We start from the raw sequence: 23,548 nt of genomic DNA, 5'->3' as shown, positions 1-23,548 counted from the left end.
ACAAAGAAATAAGAACATAGTTCACAATATTGGGAATGAGAGAAGGGGTAAGGAGAGAGGGATTTACCCACAGACAAGAATTAAAAGATTGTAAAGAATTTGAAAATCGGCAATAAGATAATTTGAAAAGAAAATAGATATCAAAATGAGATTTAGTAAAAAATAGAAACATTGAACAGATCTATAATTGCACAAAAAATTGAATGAATTATTAAAGTCTTGTTTCTGTATAAAGAAGTACCCATATTTCTTTCAAATACTAAGTAATTTGTATGTTAAAAGCTTCCTAATTAATTTATGTAATTTTAACTGTAATGATTTCTTAAAAGCATAGATGCAAAAAAACCAAAAGGGAAAACAAGAATAAAACAATTATAGCAGATAAAATATAAGGAGTATTGAAACACTAACACACCGATTCCAAGTTGGTCATATACCAAGATCCAAGACTTCTTTAAGGATTAAGAAATCTATTACTATTATTAATAGCACAGGACTAAAATAAAAAAGTAAATATTCATCCAAATATTTATTTAAAAGGCATGATGTTCATTCCTCATTTTCAAAAATCAAAACTCTTATAGGAGTAGGTCACTTCCACTATGTGATTTTTAAAAAAATCAACATCAAACTCAAGGGTAAAAATATAGGAAGTGTTCCCATTAAAAACAGATGTGCACATGAAAAGATGTTAGCATCATTAACCATTAGGGAAATGCAACTAAAAGTCACAAGATACTATCTCATACCTACTAGGATGGCTATGATCAAAAAAAAGAAATTATTTAACAAGGGTTTGCAAAGACATGGAGAAATTAGAACCCTTATAGATTGGTGGTGGGAATGTAAAATGATACAACCACTTTGGATTTGGAAAATAGTCTGGGAGTTCCTCAAAAGGTTAAACAAAGAGTTACATATGAACCGGCACAATTCCATTCCTAGGTATATATACACCTAACATATGTCCTCATAAAAACTTGTATGAGAAAAAACTTGTATAAGAATGTTCATAGCAGCATTATTAATAATAACCAGGCCTTCCCTGGTGGCGCAGTGGTTGAGAATCTGCCTGCCAATGCAGGGGACACGGGTTCGAGCCCTGGTCTGGGAAGATCCCACATGCCGCGGAGCAGCTAGTTCCGTGAGCCACAAATACTGAGCCTACGCGTCCAGAGCCTGTGCTCCGCAACAAGAGAGGCCGCGATAGTGAGAGACCCGCACACCACAACGAAGAGTAGCCCTCGCTCGCCGCAACTAGAGAAAGCCCTCGCACAGAAACGAAGACCCAACACAGCCAAAAATAAATAAATAATTTTAAAAAATAATAGTAATAATAACCAAAAGGTAGAAACAACCCTAATGTCCATCAGCTGACAAATAGATAAATTAAAATGTGGTATATCCATATAATGGAATATTTTTGACAGTAAAAATAAATGAAGTACTGACACATTCTACAAATGGACGAACTTTGATTGAAACACGGATTGAAAACATGATGCTAAGTGAAATAAACCAGTCACAGAGTACAACAGACTGTACGATTCAGTTCATATGAAGTGTCTGGAGTAGGCAAACCCATAGAGACAGAAAGTCGATTGATGGTTGCCTAGTGCTGAGGTGGTTAGTGGGGAAAGAGGGCTGACTGCTACTGGGAACAGGGTTTCCTCCTCGGGTGATGAAAATGCTTTAACATTGACGGTAGTAGTGGTTGCACAATGATGATCTACACAGTGCTGTGAATATACTAAAAAGCGTTGAGTCGTATACTCTTAATGGGTGAATTGTATGGTGTCTGAATTCTGTCTCAATAAAACTGTTATCAAACCAATGAAAAGCAACACAAGAGTGTTGTTACCACTGTTATTTACTGTTATTCTGAAGGTTCTAGTTAATGCCATTAAACAAGGGGAATGAAGGTATAAATATTGGAAAGGAAGAGAGAAATTATTATGGAAAATATTCCTGTCTACTCGGAACATCCAAGAGACTTTGGTGAAAAAATTATTAGAACTAGTAAAAGAGTTTGGTAAAGAGGCAGTTATAAAACATACAAATAACAATTAAGCCATAGGCTACTATCCTTACTATATAAAGTTTTCATGAATGTATAAGAAATGATGACCACCTGGTATGAAAGTAAACCAATGATGTGAGGACCATTTACGAAAGAGACAGACTGATAAATAACCATGTGAAAGAATGTGGAGCACTGTAGTAACAAAAGAAGTTTTTTTTTTTTTTTTTCTGCGGTACACGGGCCTCTCACTGTTGCGGCCTCTACCGTTGCGGAGCACAGGTTCCGGACGCTCAGGCCCAGCGGCCATGGCTCACGGGCCCAGCCGCTCCGCGGCATGTGGGATCCTCCCAGACCGGGGCACGAACCCGTGTCCCCTGCATCGGCAGGCGGACTCTCAACCTCTGCGCCACCAGGGAAGCCCCCAAAAGAAGTATTTTTTAAAACCATAAGCTGGTAGGTTAAGAACACTGCTGTTGAATGACCATTCTTGATAGACATAGACATTCACAAGGCCTCAGGAATGATGCAACCACCCCCCGCATAAATTGTATGCCCCCCAATTATAGTAAATACCTGATTCTTTATTTGCCTCATTAGATCCCTGGAAATTGGGAAGAAGTGGGACAAGATGCTCAAGTACTATTCCCAGAAGGCTAGTTTGGTTCTAAGGGCTCAGAGGAAACTGAGCTATCTACCTTACATTTGGTAGTGTATCTTTTTGTAGATGGTTGATCCTTGGCAGTAGTAAGTAAGTAGCATTGCTAAGCACTGCCATCCTTACTAGAATGTTCATCGAGTGTTTGGGGTGGCTCTGCCTTATTGAAGTCGTCGTTGCTGCCTTTTTCGTTTGTAGAAACTGTCTTGTCATTTCCTTTACATTTCATATTGAAATGACCCCGATGCACATGTTCTTGAAATTACTCTACATTTCAGAGATGTATGCTTGATAAAAGTTGTTTCAGAAGTCTCCTGTAGCAGTTTGAATTTTAGCTCAGGGGTGAGCGTTCTATTTATTAGAAAGATTTTATTATAAATATTAGCATCTTAATTTGGTAGATTTTCTTGCTAAGCATTGCAGAACATTCTTCTGATACTTTTTGCTCCTGTATGTATATTTGTATTTCCTACTAGTTTATATGGAAGCAGATAACCTTGGGGCCATTTCTACAACTGAGAAACACATAGGAAAATACATTATTTTTTTAATAGAATGCTATTCACATATAGTTAATGTGTAAACTCAACTTTCATGTGTATGCTTCCTGCCTTAAAATTACATAATTACAGTGAAGTAAAAATGTTGACCTATTTAAAACACAGAAAGGGTATTCTTAAAGAATAGGATCTATACATGGGGAGGGGGAAGGGTAAGCTGGGACAAAGTGAGAGAGTGGCATGGACATACATACACTACCAAATGTAGAATAGATAGCTAGTAGGAAGCAGCCGCATAGCACAGGGAGATCAGCTCGGTGCTTTGTGACCACCTAGAGGGGTGGGATAGGGAGGGTGGGAGGGAGATGCAAGAGGGAGGGGATATGGGGATATATGTATACGTATAGCTGATTCACTTTGTTATACAGCACAGACTAACACAACATTGTAAAGCAGTTATACTCCAGTAAAGATCTTAAAAAAAAAAATAGGGTCTATAACTCTTTTGTGGTACATTTAAGGTTCTATTTAAGGAATTGGTGAATTTTTATCTTTTGATGTACAGAATCATTGTGAGATCTAATTAAGAGGGAAAGTTTTGGTTTTTATTATTGGGAGAATTTTCAAAATCATATTTGGATTAAGCTCGAGATTACTTACTGATTGCTTTTTGTGAATAGCTTTTTTGCTCTCCTCTAACCCTGTCACATTAATTTCTCTAGGTTGAAAATGTCCGCTTGGTAGATCGAATATCTTCTAAAAAGGCGGCCCTTGGTACTTTGTATTTGACGGCTACTCATGTCATATTTGTGGAAAATGCACCTGACACAAGGAAAGAAACATGGGTATGCATTCCTTATTGTTGGCTTTATGTGTTTCCCATTGTTTTAAGTAACAAGTTTTGACCCCCTCATTTTTGTTTGTCCTCAGGGTGAGGAGGGTGGGATTTGGCGTTTGGGTGTTCAGAGGACTCTTCTTGGAATGTGGGTTTTGCCTTTTTTCTGTAAAAGGGCACATCCACTTGATCTGTTTACTCATTTTAAGCACCAATTATTTGAACATCATCAGAGACATAGAAATAGCCAGAGCTATAAGTGCTTCGTGTCACAGCTGTCAAGTAGAGATTCAATAATGTTAGTGTACCAGATACAGCATTTCCACAGTGCTTTATGTGCAATCCACTTTATTTGTAGCATCCTGTAATGCAGGCCATTTAGTCATCTTATTATGTTGTCTGCAGTTTTCTCATAACTTAAAAAAGAAAAAAAAGTCTAGGGAACAGTCCCATCATCAGGTATTTCTGCTACATAATAATGAGACCATTAGATAGTTCTTATTTTATATAGCCACCCAACCATGACATCATGACCAGAACCAGAGTCCCTGAGTTGTAGATTTTGCCTTTTCTGTAGTCTGTAGACTTTATCTTTTCAGCAGAAGGTGGCAGGCACTGCTTAGTGGAGAGGAATTTAAAGAATGAAGTGTTGCCACTGAGGGCTGAGCAGAGAGAGACCCTCCTGAAACGCCAGAGCACTTCAGCATGATTTCCTTTCAAGTAAATCTCTTCTGCAGCCTGCCTGACCACCAAGAGCTTTGAAAACAACAATCTCACGTTGCTGTTGAACTTGAGAGCATTCCATGTGGAATTGAGGAGCGTGGTGGTACCTCCCAGCGGAGCTGTCTCTAACTTTTGTTGATTGCAAGGTTTACTTTACTAACTTCTCATGACCTTATTTAATTTTAGCTACTCAGTGCATTGCAACATTTGACGGCCCAAATGTTCCCTTACCTGGACCTGTGCAGAATTGTATGCCGAATAGTTTGCTTCATATAATTAGCTTGGATATCAGAAAGCTTGGCACTGAAAAATAAAATGATAAATTCAGACAGTGGGCTCTTACCCCAGACACGTAGATTCTCGTCATCTGAGTGCAAGCCAGCTGAAGGTCAGGGAGTGTTTCCTGTCTATGTGTGTGGCTCAGAGATCTGTGTTACTTTTTGTCCTATGTGTCTGTTATTTGTGCTTAGTTTACCCATATTAACTTTTGGTGGTAGATTCTTCACAGTCAGATTTCCACCATCGAGAAACAGGCGACAACGGCTACTGGGTGCCCTCTGCTCATTCGCTGCAAGAACTTTCAGCTCTTACAGCTCATCATCCCTCAGGAAAGGGACTGCCATGACGTTTACATCTCTCTCATCCGCCTTGCAAGGCCAGGTAGGGCAGAGCGGCTCGGCATTCAGCTTGGACCCACTCTTAAGACATTCACAGATTGTGTTGAAGAAATATGGATAACGCTTCATAAGTACAGTACTTTAGGAATTATCCCAGCCTTCAGAGGAGGCCAAGAAATCTGATAGAGTTCCTTGTCTTTTGAGGGGGCGCCTCTGTCTGAGTTACTTACTGTATGAGCTTCTTTCATTATTCATAGTTTTTATCTTGGAGGGGGTTTTAGTTGTGCTTCACTTTCGGGGTGAAATCATCCCAAAGTATGCCCTTCTGATACTGTGGTAGTCAAGCCACCTTCACTGGGCCCTAAGACAAAACCCACAAATGGTTTTGTGTGGAAAACATTGATATCCAACAGCTCTAGGGCAGTTTTCCCTATTGGGGGGCTTTTAAGGTTTGGTTTCTGTTGCTTTTTGATAGTGATATGTATTTCCCAAGGTTGGCATAACTAGACCTTTGTTAGCATCAGTGAATGTTCGGGGTATGTATATGTTGATTCTCCTAAACAAAACCTCCTTAAGTGTTGTGGGAAGAATGGCTGATTTGAAAAATATATGCTATCAGTTACTCTCTGGTTATATATCCCTCAACTTAGGGTCTTTAGAACTCTAGCTTATTATGCTTTAAGTCTAAGAAATTTATAGCTTACTATGCTGTAAATGTATGAAAATCTACACAGGTGTTTCTTGTGTACGTGGCTTGTGTGAACTGTAGGGTTCCTTTGTTCAGTGTCTTGGAAGTATACAGTGAAAGGAGATCATTTGTATAACAGTAACATCCATGGTAGTGTTTACCCAGAAGTCATTAATAAGGGAGATAGGACATGTGCTTATAGTTACTTTACTAAATGCTTTTTGATTCAGGACAAGAAGTTTGATTGTAAACTCTTCAAAGCATTTGGTTGGGTCCTCAGATTCTTATGATACAACTGTATTGTCTGTTGAGAGCTGAGAGCTAAAGTTACGTGATGGGAACATCAGAATCTGATCATTATGAACTTGACTTTGCTCCCCTTTCAAGTCAGCCCGTTGAGGCTTTTTCATCTCAGTGTGTTGAAAAGAACTGCCGAGTTAGCCAGAAAAGCAGTTGAACTTTTTGGAGGGCGCACTATAATTGGAACAGAAGTTCTGGGAAGATGTACGTGAGGTTGCATGTAGCAGAGAATGCGAGGGGAATTGCGCGCCAGCAGTTTCTGTGTCACTGATTAATGGATGTACTGGATGATAAATGTGCTCTGACCGGATTAATGGGATTTAGGAATAGCCCAGAGAACTGGGAAAGGGCTGAGGCACTGGAAGAGTAGATCACAGTGGCGGTGAGGGCTCTGGCCCCAGATGACAGTGAGTGCCCAGATTCACATTGCGAGGGTCCCCAGGGAGGAAAATCACTGTGTTCCCCTGCTTTTAAAAATATACACTTTTTCTTAAAGATGAAGTTTTGGGAGTTCAGTATTAGCTGTAGCCAGAGACCAAAGAAAGAAATTATAGTCATTAATTGAATTAAAGCCATTACCTTAGAAGATTTTTTAAAAAGCCACCAGCATTGTGAAACATTGGAATTAGAAATACCAGTTTATGTAAAACATAGTACTTTCATGAGTATGGGAAGAGGAAATAGAATCCAAGCAGCTTCACAGTTTAGTGCTGAAGGCAGTGCTAAAATTAGGACATATTACAGCCTGTCACCTTGGAAGCAGGGTGTTGAATCTGGGTGGAGGTGAGGCAAGGTGGAGGGAGTTTCCACCAGGAGTGTGGTGGCTTCTCAGACCGTCCCAGGACCTTTTACAAATTACACCTTTGCACTCCTCAAGGTATTTCAGAAGAGGTGTGTGTGTGTGTGTGTGTGTGTGTGTGTGTGTGTTTGGTGGGGAAATGACTTTGAATTCCAGCAGCACAATATCCATCTCTGGGGTTATTGTGGTTGGTCACCAGCACAAATCATGTGTTTTCAGCTCCCCTTATGGGCACAGCTAAGGTCCTGTAGAGGACACTTTTTTTTTTTAACAAAAGAAGAAATGTTTGGGAGTCCATTTCAGTCAAGGCCTATGAAGGAGATAGCTTCAAAGCTCTTGCGACTCTGTCTTCACCGAATTACGATTTCTGGGAGAAGGGTAAATCAAATGACTAAAAAATTTGTCTAGATTTTATTGGTTTGTCTTTCATATGAATTCAGATTGGTCAGAATTTGGTCATGGACTCTAAAAGATCCCAGCCAAAAAATAACATAGCCAAACCCAGTAAGCTCCTTAATTCTTCGTAAAGAGATAAGTTAAAATAGGGCTGTGGCCCAAATGAGAAAAGAAATGAATGCTGTAGATCTGATGTCCTAATAAGCTTATACATTTTTCTGATTTGAAGACCCCTGTTTCTCAGAGGGCTTCCATTTTCCCCATGTTCTTTCTTTCCTCCTCCCTCTAATTAGCCTCCTGCTGGTTATTTTTTTGTATCAATTATCTTTCCCTCTGTAGTGTTCTTGGGCCCTTTCATATTTAAGCCATCTCTTTTGTTTATTTTCCCACTTTTTATGAAATTGCTGTATTTTTTCAGCCCATCTTAGTCCCTCATTCTTCAGCATGTTTACTGTGATTTTTAAAAATCTCAGGATTGATATAATTTGCCTAATTTAACTTTCTACTGTTCTTATCTAAGTCAGTGCCACTCAAGCAATTTTTACAGTAACAATTTCCTTTTTATTGATGATACTAATCTCCGGGTCCCGTAGCCCTTTTTTACTACGTGTTAGCTTCCACAGTCCTGATGTTTAATTCGATCACTTGTCTGTTCAAAATAGACAAGAAAGTTCTCATTTTTTTTTAATATGCAAAATCCAATTAATAGCTGTGTTATCTTCTCACCCCTCTTTAAATGGTTTTTCAACGACGTTTATTTTCAGTTGCCTGAATTCATTAGGGCGTGTAGAGCAATTTAACTTTCTAAAGTTAAGGGTTAGGGTTTACTTTGGGTTCTAAAACCTCTGTGTTCTTCCAGTGACTGCTGGTGACTTTTCCCTTTCCTTCCTCATCCTTCACATTCTGCTGATGCTAATTCATGTTTGTGTTTCCTTTCGATTTTTAAAAAAATTTGCATAACAGTCAATAATGTAATTGGATTATTCAGGTTTTACATTGGTTGTTACAAGTTTCCTTTAGATTTTTTTTTTTTTTTTTGTGGTTCGTGGGCCTCTCACCTTTGTGGCCTCTCCCGTTGCAGAGCACAGGCTCTGGACGCGCAGGCTCAGCGGCCATGGCTCACGGGCCCAGCCGCTCTGCAACATGTGGGATCTTCCCGGACCGGGGCACGAACCCGTGTCCCCTGCATCGGCAGGCGGACTCTCAACCACTGCACCACCAGGGAAGCCCTCTATTTTTAAAGTACTTTTGATTTTAGTATAAATTACCTTTGGTTTTTCCCAGTTAGTCAATAATAAGAGAGAATGCCCCCATGTTTTCTTTTCTGTATTCCTAACTGCTTTGTTCTGCCTGAAGGCTCTCTTATTTGGTGGAATGAACACGCTTTCCTTTCTTATGGGAGGAAGGAGCAGAGGTTAAATGCCGAGACAAGGCCATTTGTAGGCTTGGTGCTTCCAGGTTGAAGGAGTTTCCACTTGATGGCCCATATCTTCTCCAGGAGTAGAAAGTGGGATTATCTGAGCGGGAAGGAGTTGATGAGAGCAGTAGGTATCGAATCGATTGCAGCCATACATGCTGCCCTGTGTTAAGGCGTGCGCTGAACAATCATGCTAAAATAAGATAAGGTCGGTCCCATCTGTGTGTCTCTGTGCTTGGGTGGAGCTCATGCGCCTCTACTTAGTCCTGAAACACTGACTTGGCCTTCTTAGAACCATAGACAAAATGCTACTCATTCTTAGTTTAATGTAGTATTTGAGAAATGGCCATTTTTCTTTCTAAATAGAAGTCTGCCCTTGTTTAGCAGTTACATGATTTAGGTAGGTAAATAAAGGAAGTGCTAGAATGATTTCCACATAAGCTTTTCTGAAAATTTTTTTAATTAGAGGTGCACATTCAGTTTACTCCCCCCACCCCCGTCCAAAGGCATGCTGAGGGTTTGCTTCTTGTTGGAGGAGCTCTTGTGCCCTCCTAGTCATGAGGCCGCAAGGGGCGAAGCCTTCAATGCATCCCCTGTTGAAGGTGCCAGGCCACGAGCAGCAAAAGGCATTTTATGTTGGATGTGATGGCCTAGACTTTGCGATGTGAAAAGCCAGTGGAGTATTTAACGTGTTTGTTTTAAGAGTGGGTGGAAAATCAGGGATTTGGCCTTCCCAAAGCACATAAGTATTTTCTCTCAGTTCAGATTCTGTAAGGACCGGAGATTTCTCAAAGCCCTACTTTGGTTGTTGTTGGTTTTAATTTACCTACCTTACTTAACTTACCTTAATAATGTTGATTGCTAAACATTCGGCTGTGTATTTTGCAAGAGATGGAGATGAGGGGAACAAAACATTATGAATGGGAAATATTCAGTAAAATTTACAACTTTGTTAATGCTATTTTTTAATTTCTCAGAGTAGACAGTTTTTAGCTGAGGGCTTCTCCTGAGCTGGCCTCTGGGTAAGAAGCTTGCCCACATTAACAAGACTGAGCTTTGACTGACAAAAATGTGTTTCTCTGCCCGCATGTAGAATTTTAGGTAAATTGGGCCAAAGGTATGGTTGATCACCCTTTTCCTTAAAAATAACTGAAAGAGAGGGCTTCCCTGGTGGCGCAGTGGTTGAGAGTCCGCCTGCCGATGCAGGGGACACGGGTTCGTGCCCTGGTCCGGGAGGATCCCACATGCCGCAGAGCAGCTGGGCCCGTGAGCCATGGCCGCTGAGCCTGCGCGTCCGGAGCCTTTGCTCCGCAACGGGAGAGGCCACAACGGTGAGAGACCCGCGAAGCCTCCCCCAAAAAAATTAACTGAAAGAGAGAATTTCATTATTTCAGTGGCAACCCATTCTGATGTCTCCCAGTTCAAGAGTGATCTTCTTAATGTCGGTGACAAGTTATTCTTGCATTAATTTATGTGCAGTTTCCTCACCTCTTCCCAATGACAGCAAGAATGAGCCCATACATAGAAAACTATCTGCAGTCATAGAATGGTTTTCTTCTTCTACCTTTAAACCTATTTGTAGGCATTTGGCAAATGGAATTTAACTTCCATTATTACCCCATCTTCCTTAGCTCTTCTTTCACTGAAGGAACTGAGGCTTTCTCAAGAGATTCTCTTGGCATCTTAAACAAATTGCATTTGTGGTTAACATTATGATATCAGAAGCCTGAGTCATGAAAATGGTACTTAGAGATGGAAAACATATGTCAGTGTTGAGCCGACCGTTCCCAGAACAGGATGTCAATTTAATATGCTGTCTGTTCAATTTGCTAAGATGACAAGAAACCGTTTTTACTGGAAGTGTCTGTGCTGTGTGTGTGAGTGTGTGTGTGCGTGTACATGTACCTGTATGTGTTCATTTTCTTCGTTGAAATCTCAGTATGGTCAATTTTCAAATTTAGAAATATGACATCGAGAGAGAATGAAATAGACATAGCTTATCTCACTGATAAACCCCAGTCTTCTCGCTTCTTTTTTACAAGAAAGAGTGCATGTCTAATTCAAAAGTCTGGTACTTAAAATATGACCCTTATCTTATCATTCTAGTAGATGAGTCATTTCAGTAGTAATCAAAGGAAGCTGGAAACTTGAGTTTTGACCTCCGGCTGCCTGTGTATTATTGCAGCCTTTTGCTGGTGGTGAGATGCTTTGTTGGTCCTCCAGACACACGTTTAGGAGCGCTGAAGTGTCCATGCTGAACGCCATTGACAGATGAAGGAACAAATGGGATGATCTAAGAAAGCTGTAAGGAGGAAAAATTCTGTTGAAAAAAAAAAAAAGAAGATTAGGGGGATGGTTGGAAAGAAAATATACAAAAGGGGCCTGTCTGGGGAGAAGAGAGAAGGGTCTGCCTTGGAGTGGGGGCAGAGTGCGTGGTGGTGAAAGCCAGACTCCCTGCCTCCTAGCTGTGGGACCCTGGGATCGCTGCAAAACATCCCTTTGCCTCAGATTTCTCGTCTGTGCAAGGAGACCTGTCATGATGCTTACTAGATGGGTCAGTACATTTAATCAGAACAGAATCTGGAATGAAACAAGGGTTCACTGAGTATCAACCACGATTTACTATCACCAGAAATGCTTTGATTTGCACTGTCCAGTAGGTAGCTCCTAGCCACACGGGGCTATCGAGGGCTTAAAATGGGGCTGGTCTGAACTAGGTTGTGCTGTTTGGTGAGAAATACACATGGAATTTCAAAGATAGTACAAAGCAAAATGTATAAAATATTCATAGGTTTTGTATTCCGTATTTGTTGAACGATATTTTGGGTATACGGGGCTAAATAAAATATTTTGTGAAAATTAATTTTACTTTCTTTTTACGATTTTAATGTGGCTACAAGGACATTTTACGTGACATATGTGGCTTACACTGTATTTCTGTTGGACAGCACGGGCCTAGTTGCTTCCCTCAATGTGGCAAGGCCAGAGCAAGGAAACCAAATCCTTGATCTTGCTGGGGATAGCTGTTGGGCCTGGCCTCACAAGCATAAAAGGCGATGCACGAAGTTAGAGACACCCTGGCACAACGGAAAGAAGTCTGTCATCACACATCCTTCAACTTGCCCCTCATGAGCAGGGTGCCATGTGAATGGAAATTTTTTAATGAATCCTGTAAATACTGTATGAACAGTACAATTATGAGTAGTTGTTAAAAGTTCAAGTGTTTCAAGTGCAAACATTTAAATATATTCCACAGTTTTTTCAACTGTTTTGTCATTTAACACTGTTTGAGCATCAGAACATGGCAGTGGCCTGACCTCTGTGTATCTCTGAGAGGCCATCCCAAATTTGAGCTCGACGTACATAAACAAATTTGAGTTCTGGTTTTCTAAGGAATATATGTGTTCTTTTTTTTTTTTTCTTTTTTTAAAAATTGAACTATAGTCGATTTACAATATTGTGTTAGTTTCAGGAGTTCAGCAAAGTTATGCATATATATTCTTTTTCAGATTCTTTTCCATTATAGCTTATTACAGGATATTGAATATGGTTCCCTGTGCTATACAGAAAAATCCTTATTGTTTATTTTATATATAGTGGTGTGTATCTGTTAATCCCATACTCCTAATTTCTACACCCCCCTTCGCCTTTGGTAACCATAAGTTTTCTATGTCTGTGAGTCTGTTTCTGTTTCATAAATAAGTTAATTTGTATTATTTTTTAGAATCCACATAAAAGTGATATCATATATTTGTCTTTGTCTGACTTACTTCACTTAGTATGGTAATCTCTAGGTCCATTCATGTTGCTGCAAATGGCAATATTTCATTCTTTCTTATGGCTGAGTAATACTCTATTTTATGTATATATACACACACACACACACACATATATATCTCACATCTTCTTTATCCATTCATCTGTTGATGGACACTTAGGTTACTTCTGTGTCTTAGCTATTGTAAGTACACATATATTCTTAATTACTTTTTAATCTCCATATTTTATGTGGTCTGAAAATATATTCGCTTTGAGAAGCAACTCAAAAAAAAAAAAAAAAAACCAAGATGGGGAAGGCCATGCTCCTGAAAGAAAAGAAGTTCTTGCAAAGTTGAGTTCAGTTGTCCTGAGGTCTTGTCGTTGTTGGGAAGAGGTGGGTGAACCCACCTCAGAGACAGGGTACCCTGGGAGAGCCCCGAGGGGTGAGAAGCTGGGCTGGCCTCTCCAGCCCAGACACAATGCATTTGGGGAAATTTGATTCTGGCTTTGACTTGGCTTGATTTGGCTTTCTTCTCCCCTTTTCTTTTTTTGCAGTGAAATACGAGGAGTTATACTGCTTTTCATTCAACCCCAAGCTGGATAGAGAAGAAAGGGAACAAGGCTGGATGCTGATCGATCTCAGTGAAGAGTACCAGCGCATGGGCCTCCCTAATAATTACTGGCAGCTCAGCGATGTGAACAGAGATTACAGAGTGAGTGGAGGCATTTGGTGAAATGCAGATACTTCATCCAGATGAAACCATGATTTCACATAGTTTAGCATGACTTCTGTTTGATCTCCTTCAACTTCGATAGCTCTTTGTGGGTACAGATGTGTGGATTCCCAAGTCTCCCTTGGTTATTGCCGGCTCTGTTTCCTACTTGCACCTAGAATCAGAACGTGTGAACAGGGGCACCCCAGAGAACATCTCCTCTAATGGATGAGGGAGTGGAAACCCGGAGAGGCCCAGCGGTGGGCCTCAGGGCCAGCACCTCCCTTCTCCCAGCCAGTCTTTTTATAGCTCAGTGAGTGATGGCTGGGGAGTCACAGAGGCTCTGCTGGCAGCTTGGCACGAGCTCTCTGTGCTCACTGAACTCTTGATTGGTACACAAGGTCACCAAGAGCCTTCCCTAGAGAAATGAGGAGAAATATGTCTGCACTTACAGAAGGGAATGGGCGATGCAGCGAAGCAGGGGGGGCAGAGCCAATTCCATATTCTCCCTGAGGGTGGGCTTACAAATCAGTGTTGGTTTCCTTGTTAATTTTTAAAGTGTTTTCAGTAATAAAAGTACATAAGAACATTGCAGAGAATTTACAAAAGAGAAGAGAGCCAGCATCCCATTGCCCTAACATTCTTCTAGAAGGTTTTAAATTTTTTCTTAATTTTTTTCTCATCTGCATAGTCCAATAACTTTTTTCTTACGAGTAATACATTTCATTGTTTACAATTGGAAAATGTCAGGGCAAAGGAGCCGTTCAAATATATACAACAAAAATGGAATCATACTACATATGCCTTGTGTTTTGCTTTTCTGCACATAGCATATTGTGTTATCCTGTCAATAAATATATTTTATATCATTTTAAAACATTATATAATATGACATAGTATGGCTATATCATATTCTATCTGTCTAATCTCTAATTTTTAGACATTTAGGTTATTATTATTTTTCACTATTTTAAATAACATAGTGAGAACATTCTGGTAACTGTACCTTTGCCCATGTTAAAAGTCTTTTTTTTAAAGACAGATTCCTAAAGGTGGAATTTGTATGTCAAAAGGTTTACTCAAATTTTTGTACATATTATCAAAAAGAACTGCAGGGCTTCCCTGGTGGCGCGGTGGTTAAGAGTGCGCCTGCCGATGCAGGGGACGCAGGTTCGTGCCCCGGTCCGGGAAGATCCCACATGCTGCGAGTGGCTGGGCCCGTGAGCCATGGCCGCTGAGCCTGCGCGTCCGGAGCCTGTGCTCCGCAACGGGAGAGGCCGCAACAGTGAGAGGCCTGCGTACCGCAAAAAAAAAAAAAAAAAAAAAAGAAAGATTGTACCAATTTATAGAAATTCTCAACAGTTGTGTAGGAGAATGCTTGAGTACCTTCACCATTAAAGAGTTTATTTCTTAAAAATCTTTTGACAGCTTGATAGTGGGATAAGTGATTTCTCAATTTAATCTTCACGCCTTCATCTCTTGAATTGTAGTTTCGTACATGCCGACCATTTATATCTTGTCCACTCTTAACTGACCATTTCTGGCCGCATATTTTGAATCCTGATTACTTTCTTCACCTTACCATATGGATTTTCTATATTGTGACAGTATTCATATCAGTAATTAAATGACTGTGTAACATTCCATCAAGTGAATGTACCATAATATACTTAAATATTTCCCTATTATTAGACATTTAGATTACTCATAATTTTTGCCATATGAATAGTTCTGGGAGTAATATCTTTGTTCGTGTGATTTTCCCCATATTTTAAATTATTTTCTAAGGATAAATTCCCAGGACCAATTACAAGGCATAAGAGGCTTAAATCTTTTTTTTTAGATTTCAAGCAGGCAGGCCATTGATGTTTTTGCTTTTGATCAGTATTTGGTTGTTAATTTCTGTTCCCTTGTATAGCAAGCAGTGTATGTGACCTGTAAGATTTGAACTTTGGGGATTTTTTGAAGATTTATGTCTTCATAAAACACCCAATATTTGATTAATTATCAATATTTGATTTTATCAATATTTTGAGTCTGGAAAAAAATGTATATTCTCTGTTATTTGGGTATAAAATTCTGTCTCCATCTAAATTAAGTTTCTTATGTTATTTTGGTCCCTTTGCTCACTTGATTTCTGACAGAGGTATGTAAAAATTTCCCATTATGATTGTTGATTGGACATTTTCTCCTTACATTTCTAAAGTGTTTGCAGTATATATTTTTGAAGTTATGTTGTCCAGCACATAATGGTTTAGGACATCTGTTTGGTGTGCTTTTTATCAACTTAAAATATCCTTTTTTCCTGTGAATGGTTTGAATTCTATTTTGTATTATTATGTTTCTACTGTTTTCTTCTTCTTGTCAGAATTTGCCTGGTAGAGCTCTACTTATCCTGTTACTTTCAGTGATCCTATATGAATGTTTTGTCCTTTTAAAAAATATCTAACAGTGGGAATTCCCTGGCGGTCCAGTGGTTAGGACTTGGCACTTTAACTGCTGAGGCCCAGGTTCAATCCCTGGTCAGGGAACTAAGATCCCGCATGCCGCAGGAAAATAATAATAATAATAATAATAAAATAATAATAATCTAACAGTAGTTATCTTTGGGTTGTGAGGGTGGAATGTGTTGTTTTTTCTCAAATTAGGTATGGTTAGATTTTGATTTTGCAGTAACTGATATCTATGACATTGTTCTAGATACGATGCTTTGTGGTTTTACTAAGCATGTTTTTCCCCTTTTCATATCTGTAGCTGATAGTTTTTTTCTTGTATTTGCCTGTAGTAATTTTGGAAATATACATCTTACTGCTTTCTTCCATTGATTATTCTTCATTTTAAAACAGCTGTTTATTTATTATGCCACTCTTCCAACATACACAAAACTTTGAAAAATAATGAAATGAACAGCAAGGGACCTGCATACTATGTAAGAACAAACATGGCCAATGCTGTTAAACCTCCTTAATATTCCCTCCAAATCACTTCCTGCTCCAGGGTCCCTGACTGCAATTTGGTGTTGTCATTCCTTTCTATTTATAACGTTTCTACGTTTGTAAGTCGCAGCATGTAGTATCTTTTCGTGCGTTTTTTACACTTTCTGTATGCGGTATCATGCTGAATGTTGCTTACTGAAACTTGACTTTTCACTCAAGTTGTATTTGTGAGATTCATTTCATTTAACAAACACATGTATAATAGTTACCACATGCCAGGCTATGTTCTAGAAGCTTAAAAAATGTTAGCAGTCCTGTGTGGTAGGTGTTGTTATTGTCCCTGCTTTCAAATGGAGAAACTCAGGCAGAGACAGATTAAGTAACTGTCCAAGATGTAAAGAAGTTAGTAACTGTTGAAACCTGTAGCTCTTCTTTACTCATTCTTCACTATTGTCTTATACTCCATTTTACAAATATACCATAGTTTAAACTTTTATTTATTCTTTTTATTTCTCTCTTTTGTTTTCCCATCTCAACTAAAGCCGTTATCTGGCTTATATATGACTCATAGTACATTTTGAGTTTCTACCTAGGAGTAGAATTTCTGAGTTAGAGGGTATGTGGATTTTAGCCTTACTAGATATTGCCAGATTCTTTTTTTTTTTAAAGATTTTTTTTTTGATGTGGACCATTTTTAAAGTCTTTATTGAATATGTTACAGTACTGCTTCCGTTGTATGTTTTGGTCCTTTGGCCGCGAAGCATGTGGGATCCTAGCTCCCTGACCAGGGATTGAACCTGGACTCCCCACATTGGAAGGCGAAGTCTTAAGCATGGGACCGCCAGGGAAGTCCCATTGTTGCCAGATTCTTTTCCAAAGTGTTTGCATGGACTTACACATCTAAGATATGATTTCTTATTACCCCACAGACTTACCAACAGTTGGTATTTACAGTGTTTGGTGGTATCCCTACTTATTGACCCAACAGTCTTCTGGGAATTTCTTCTAAAGAGTTAGCATAAACGCACAGTGACGTACACAGTTATTTATTGAAGCATTGTTTATCAAAGCATGTATTAGAAGAAACCCAAATTTCTTTAATAGAGGACCAGTTAAATAATTTTGGGTCTATTCGTAAAATTAAATTAGTGTGTAGCCATTAAAAACATGTAGAATATTTCCATGTACTGATAAGGAAAGATCGCTAAAGTATATTGTTAGGTTCAAAAAAGCAAGGCACAGTATCGTGAATATAGTGTGATACCTTTTATTTTATAAAAGAGGGAGAAAAATAAGACGTGTTCATATGGATGTGTAATTGCCCCAAAGTGATAACCTAGAAAGTAGGTGGGAATGGGATGAATAGAACACAAGGGTGAGGCTGTGCACCTTTTTGTATTGTTTTATTTTTTTTTTTTATAACCATGTGAATTTATTAACTAATCAAAACGTTAAATTTGAGAAAATGCCAATTGAATTGGTGTGAAATAGATCTCAGTGTGGTTTTCTTTACATTGCCCTGTTGTCATTTATAGCTGTTGCAAATATCTCCTCTTAGGAGATATTTATGTACTGTGCCTAGAGTATCTTTTAATTCTCAGAAGTTTTGAGTCGTCAGTGTTTCCTAGTTTGTTTCATGGTTTTAGCATATTGTTTAAGAAAAAATCCTGGTCTATTCGCTAACCTTTGTCCCAGTTTACACTGTGTAATTTCCATAGTTACATTTTCACTAACTATGATTATTATAGCTTTATAGTAAATCTTGATATTCTACAAGTCAGGTCCTTCCACATCCTTCTGGATATATTGAATGTACAGATTATTTGGGATAGAATGGCCACTGTCATGATACTGAATTTTCTTTGTAATTACTCTTAAATGTAACGATCATAATCTTACACTGTGAGTGGACATTTGGGTCCTTTTTGTCTCAATCATTATAAAGTATCTGGCTAATGTAATAGTTTGTTCCCATGCTAAAGCCAACCTTTGCAGTGAATTTCTAGCCTGGAAATGAAAGGCAGGAAAATCCAAGTTTAGTAAAGAAAATAGGATATCCTTTTACAATTTAAAAAAAATATGACACACCCTTGGGTGGGGAAGAAAATGAGGCTAAGGCACGTCTTGTGGAATAATATTTTCTTGAAAACACAGGTTCTTGTTGTTTTTGATGAGGTTTCCTTCTAGACTTAGCACCACAAACATGACTCACGTTTAGTCACTTAAGTTCTACAGTATAGAGACTGCAAAACATGAGTTATTCAGCATTTTTTTCCCAAAAGTAATACACAGCAAACCCAAACTAACAATCAACAAACTGTGTTGAAACAGAAAAGGTGAAAACCTAGGGGATTTTCTGATTTTACAAATATCATTGAAATGGCGAGAAAGGTGATGAACCCTCATTTATTACCAGTTAAAAAATGTAATAAAAGTTGGTTCCATCAAACTATTTCTGACTGTTAGTCCATCGGGAAGATTATGTCATCATCCATTACTTTTGCTTTTAACCTCATGGTTGAGAAAAACCTCTACTTTTTCCTCCCTTCTTTTATAAGAGTTATTTCTTTCTTTTCACAAGTTATTTGATGTAAGTGGGGCTAGTGATGTCATCTGATGGAGAAGAAGCTTTTGTCCATGGTGGAGAGAACACCATACATAGTGCACAGAGACTTAGGTTCCAGAACCGGCGCTGCCCTTTTCTCTCCATGTGGTCTTGGGCAGGCTAATTATTATTATCATAATCATCTCTATCAGCATTGCTATTATCCCTGTTTATAAGACACTTGCTTCTGGTAATCTAACTCTCTAAGCTAAGATTTCCTTTCTGTACCTAACTCTTAAAATTATCTTTCTTTAAATAAAATAATTGGCGTTCATTACTAGGTTAAATTTTTAATCTATTTCTCTTGGAATAAAATTGAAAGTATAACCCAAACCAGTAATTTTAAAAAATCTTGTTTATTTCAGTTCTCTACAGCTATGGTTTATGTATTATTTTATTTTATGTATATACAAATCATTTCATGCTGTTCATACCACTTCTCCCCATTACATCATAAATTCCTTGAGATAAATTTTAGGTCTTAAATGTTGAAGAAGACCGTTGTCTTTATAGATATATCTCAGTTCCTGACAACTAACCCTCGCCCTGAAGTGCTCAACTGAGTGACGGGTCCTCAATAAATACAGAGCCTTGGCTGGGTCTCAGATGGATACTATGCTGCAGTGGTAAATACATGTATTGGGAGGTTGTAACCAGGGCAACAAAGATCAAAGATTCCTGGGAATGTGAACTCCTTGAGGCCAGTAAATCTTTTGTTATTCATCACTGCTCTAGCACCTAACCTAATGCCTGACACACAATAAGTATTCAGTAAAAATTTGTTGATAGACACCAGTATTCTATGATAATCATCACATTTCTAAGAAACTAGAACTTAATGATTCCAACCACTAAAAAGAAAGGATGATTATGTAACATGATAGAGGTGCTAATTGTCACTACAATGGCAATTGTATTACAATGTATAAATGTATCAAATTAATATGTTTTACACTTTAAATTATACAGTGTTATATGTTAAATATATTTCAGTTAAAAAAAAAAACTTGTTGAATGAATGAAAGAATTACCAAAAAAGGTTCCTCTTGGCCAGGCGAACCAAGACACGCAGGCACTCCAGGCAGGCTTATTTAGCGGAGGACAAAGAAAATCGTTCCCTTATTAATTAAAAAAAAATTACGCAGGACTTGTTTGAACTTACTGAACTTACTGAAACTTAGTGAACTTACTGAAAACCTACCAATTTCCTTGTTAAAACTGCTATTTTAAGAAAACGTTGTTAAGTCTGGTGCAATGACTACGTCTCTTGAACTCAGACGCGCAGGTGTGGTCTGTGTAGTAATGTTCTGGCTGCCTGACTCCAGAGAGGTCCTGACACCAGATTTGCAGGGAAGCAAGTGTAGTGTCTGTGGGCAGTAATTGCAGTAAAATCTCAGGTTCCAAGTAGGTTGGACCATCTGTTCTTGGTCTGGGATTTTTGTCTCAGTGCCAGAGCCCACGTTGACGTCTTTGGTAATCTTGCCTAAAATGCCGTTGGGGAAATGCTCTGGGCCTGGGAACTTCACTTCTGTGGCCCATCTGTCTCCTTCTCAGTGCGGTGCCCAGGCTGGAAGCAGACAAGGTAGGCAGGAGGGCAGGCGAGGGAGGCGTCGTCACAGAACAACTGATGTGCGCTTTGTGACAGGTTCTCGTTCCCTTCGGTCCCGTGAGTGGTAAGGACGGGCGGGATGGTTAGAGGACGTGCAGACACACATTTCCCCTGCTGCTATACCTGCTTGAGGACTCTGCTTGAAGCGCCCAAGGAGGTGCTTGACTTCTAGGAAATAAACAAAGTTCAGGAACTGCCATCTAAACGGTCCTCGTGTTGCAAAAGGATGGGTTGGCTGCCATCAAAGCAAAATATGTCGAGCAAGAAGTCGACTATTACTGTGGCCACCATTCGCATTTCTGTCAGGATTAATGGTTGATGAAGAGCCTCGTCACTGGTGTCCTTGTATCAGCCGCGGGGGATGTCATTTCTGTTCCGTGTCAGTTTCAGAGAATAGCAAGTGCTCAGTAGTTTGACTTCTTGAAGGTCGTGAAGTTGGCAAGTTGGAGCTAGGTTTGTTTTTTTTTTTTTTGCGGTACGCGGGCCTCTCACTGTTGCGGCCTCTCCTGTTGTGGAGCACAGGCTCCGGACGCGCAGGCCCAGCGGCCACGGCCCACGGGCGCAGCCGCTGCGCGGCATGTGGGATCCTCCCGGACCGGGGCACGAACCCGTGTCCCCTGCATCGGCAGGCGGACCCTCAACCACTGCGCCACCAGGGAAGCCCCTGGAGCTAGGTTTTAAACCCCTGATATCTGACAGAATTGCCAGACCATTCCGAGGCGCCAGAGCTTCCACTGGGGGAAATCACTGCCAGGGATGCGCAGAAAGGGTAAAACATTTCTTACCACTTCTAAAATCGTCACGTAAGAAACAAAAAGTTGTCGTAGTGTGTGGTGAGGGGTGGAAGCGCAGGGGAGAGGAATTGGGTCGGCCCTCGAAGAGCGGGTGGGCTTTGGGAAGATGTCTGGGGAGGGTGTTGGCTTGACCGTCACCTCAGATAGGAGCGCACAGAGGGTGTGCCAGGGACGGGAAGGTGCCCTGAGGAGGTCACCACTGGTGCTGGCATTTTAGGACATTGTCTCCCAGCGTCAGGCGGTCTTAAACAGGCAGCTGAAGTTTTCCCAGTTGCCAGGATGCAGAACTGCAGTCTGTCCCTTTTCGATGAAAGAAATGCTCGCTTGTCACTGTCTTACCTCCCACCAAGAGCCCTTGGAGAGAAGGGGCAACGCCTGAGGGCAGAATGATGAAGTGTCTTGCTTTGCTTCACTGTGATTTCTTAGAACCAGCGCTCCACTTCTCTGAAGCGGCTCTGTAACTGGTTAAGAACACTTAAATATGCAACCTGTAAGCCCAGTGAAATGGGAGTTTCTGGTGGCAGTTTGTAAAGCATGACTAGATTGCCTAAAACATGCCCTTGTGCTTTGCACAACAGGTTTGTGACTCTTACCCTACTGAGCTGTACGTTCCCAGAACGGCCACGGCACACATCATAGTGGGGAGTTCCAAATTCCGGAGCAGACGGCGATTTCCTGTCCTTTCTTACTACCATAAAGATAACCACGTAAGTCTCAAGGCATGCTTTTGTTTCATGCTTTGCTTTTCTTCTTTTATCATAAACAGGCCTTTTCCAGGGAATTCTGCCGTGTGTGGGGGTTTGAATTCTTTTTAAAGTATGTGGATATTGCTGTGTGTGTGGTACGACATGACACGACACGACTGTGCTTAAACCCTTATCTCCTGTAGAAGTTGACCTTCCGTGCTTATTTGACAATAAAGAAATGGGAAAGAGTCACAACACACCTAACCATAATCATCTGAGTGGGCGCCGTCCTCGCTTCTAACTGGTCACCTTGGGAGGCTCTGTACTGAAGAGCCTATTTTACAAAAGCCTAAAAGCCACGGCACGTTCTTTCTCTTCTTTTTTTAAATGCAACATAAATATGTTTTTTCAGTATCTTCAGTATAAGAAATCTTTCTTTATGGAGAGCGAGTTTCAGTTTTTAAAATAATATTGGTGAAAGCTAGAATTAGGTTTGTCTGCAACGAAGAGAGACCATAAGTAACCGTGGCTTAAATAGGATAGAATTTTATTTTCTCTCCCATAAAACTCCCCAGGTAGGCAGTCAGGGCCTGGTGTCCTGGTTCTGCCCCACTCAGCCCTCAGGGACCCGAGCTCCCGGTGCCTTTCTGCTCTGCCAGCCCTGGGGGTCGCCCCCATCACGTGGCGTGAGAGGTGACTTTAGTTCCAGCCGTGACCTCCGCGCGGCAGCAGATGGAAGGGGGCGCAGTGGTGCCCTCGCTGCTTTCGGAGGGAGGCTCCCAAAACTGCCATGTGACAGCGCTGCTCCTATCCTGTTGATCAGAACTGCACAGGGCCTGTGGGAAAAGACAGTCCTGTGGGTAACTGTGGAAATCACAGCTAAAAGCTGTGATTCCATTTCTGTGGAGGATGAGAAGACAAATTTGGGGAGACAAGAATGATCTTCGTTACCTGCTGTAGAGGTCATGTGACTTCAGCCGGGCGAAAACGTTTGGTTTTCAAGTGAGATAACATAGCCTCATTTGACTTTAATCCCAAACTATAAACAATCGCAACAGATGTGTGTGAGTGTGTGCCGTGCATGCACCTATAGGCAGGGCGTGGGGCAGGATCTGTGTCTGCTCTTAAAAGGAGGCTTCCAGAAATACACTGAGCAGTGCCAGCTTGGCCAGAGTAAGGCATATAGCCTTCTGTGGTGCCCCACTTTGAAGGGAGATATTCACTCAGCCGTGTAAGGTCCGTTAATTGAAAGGATATTAATGGTCTTATTTTCAGTTACACTCACTGCTCTGAAATGGCCTAAAGAAAGCAGGTATTTCATTAATATCCTGTATTATTTGACTCCAAATATATCTCAGCCTACACAGAGCTGGCCTGATGGTGAGAGGCAAAGGAAGATGTGAATCTCTTTTTTTTAAAAAAATGATGGGATGAAAAGGGATGTGGAATTTGATGATGTTGTATTTGAATTTAGGATGCCAGGAACATTTACT

General features: G+C 40.2%; 1 protein-coding gene across 2 annotated transcripts in view; it reads left to right on the top strand.

Annotated features, from left to right (window-relative positions):
• Positions 1 to 23,548, top strand: part of MTMR7 (myotubularin related protein 7) — a 94,724-nt gene that overhangs the window by 33,616 nt on the left and 37,560 nt on the right. The window contains exons 2-5 of one of the 2 annotated variants that reach the window (XM_004277176.3): positions 3,901 to 4,023; positions 5,234 to 5,396; positions 13,268 to 13,425; positions 21,948 to 22,076. In XM_004277176.3, the coding sequence (XP_004277224.1) occupies positions 3,901 to 4,023; positions 5,234 to 5,396; positions 13,268 to 13,425; positions 21,948 to 22,076 (573 nt within the window). Of the gene's footprint in view, positions 1 to 3,898; positions 4,024 to 5,233; positions 5,397 to 13,267; positions 13,426 to 21,947; positions 22,077 to 23,548 lie in introns of those variants that run through there. The other variant, XM_033400643.2, reaches the window with a different exon arrangement.

The sequence above is a fragment of the Orcinus orca genome, chromosome 21, assembly GCF_937001465.1.
Source record: "Orcinus orca chromosome 21, mOrcOrc1.1, whole genome shotgun sequence".
Classification (NCBI taxonomy): Eukaryota; Metazoa; Chordata; class Mammalia; order Artiodactyla; family Delphinidae; genus Orcinus; species Orcinus orca.
Note: the sequence above shows the minus strand (reverse complement) of the source record. Positions and strands in the feature narration are given on the sequence as shown.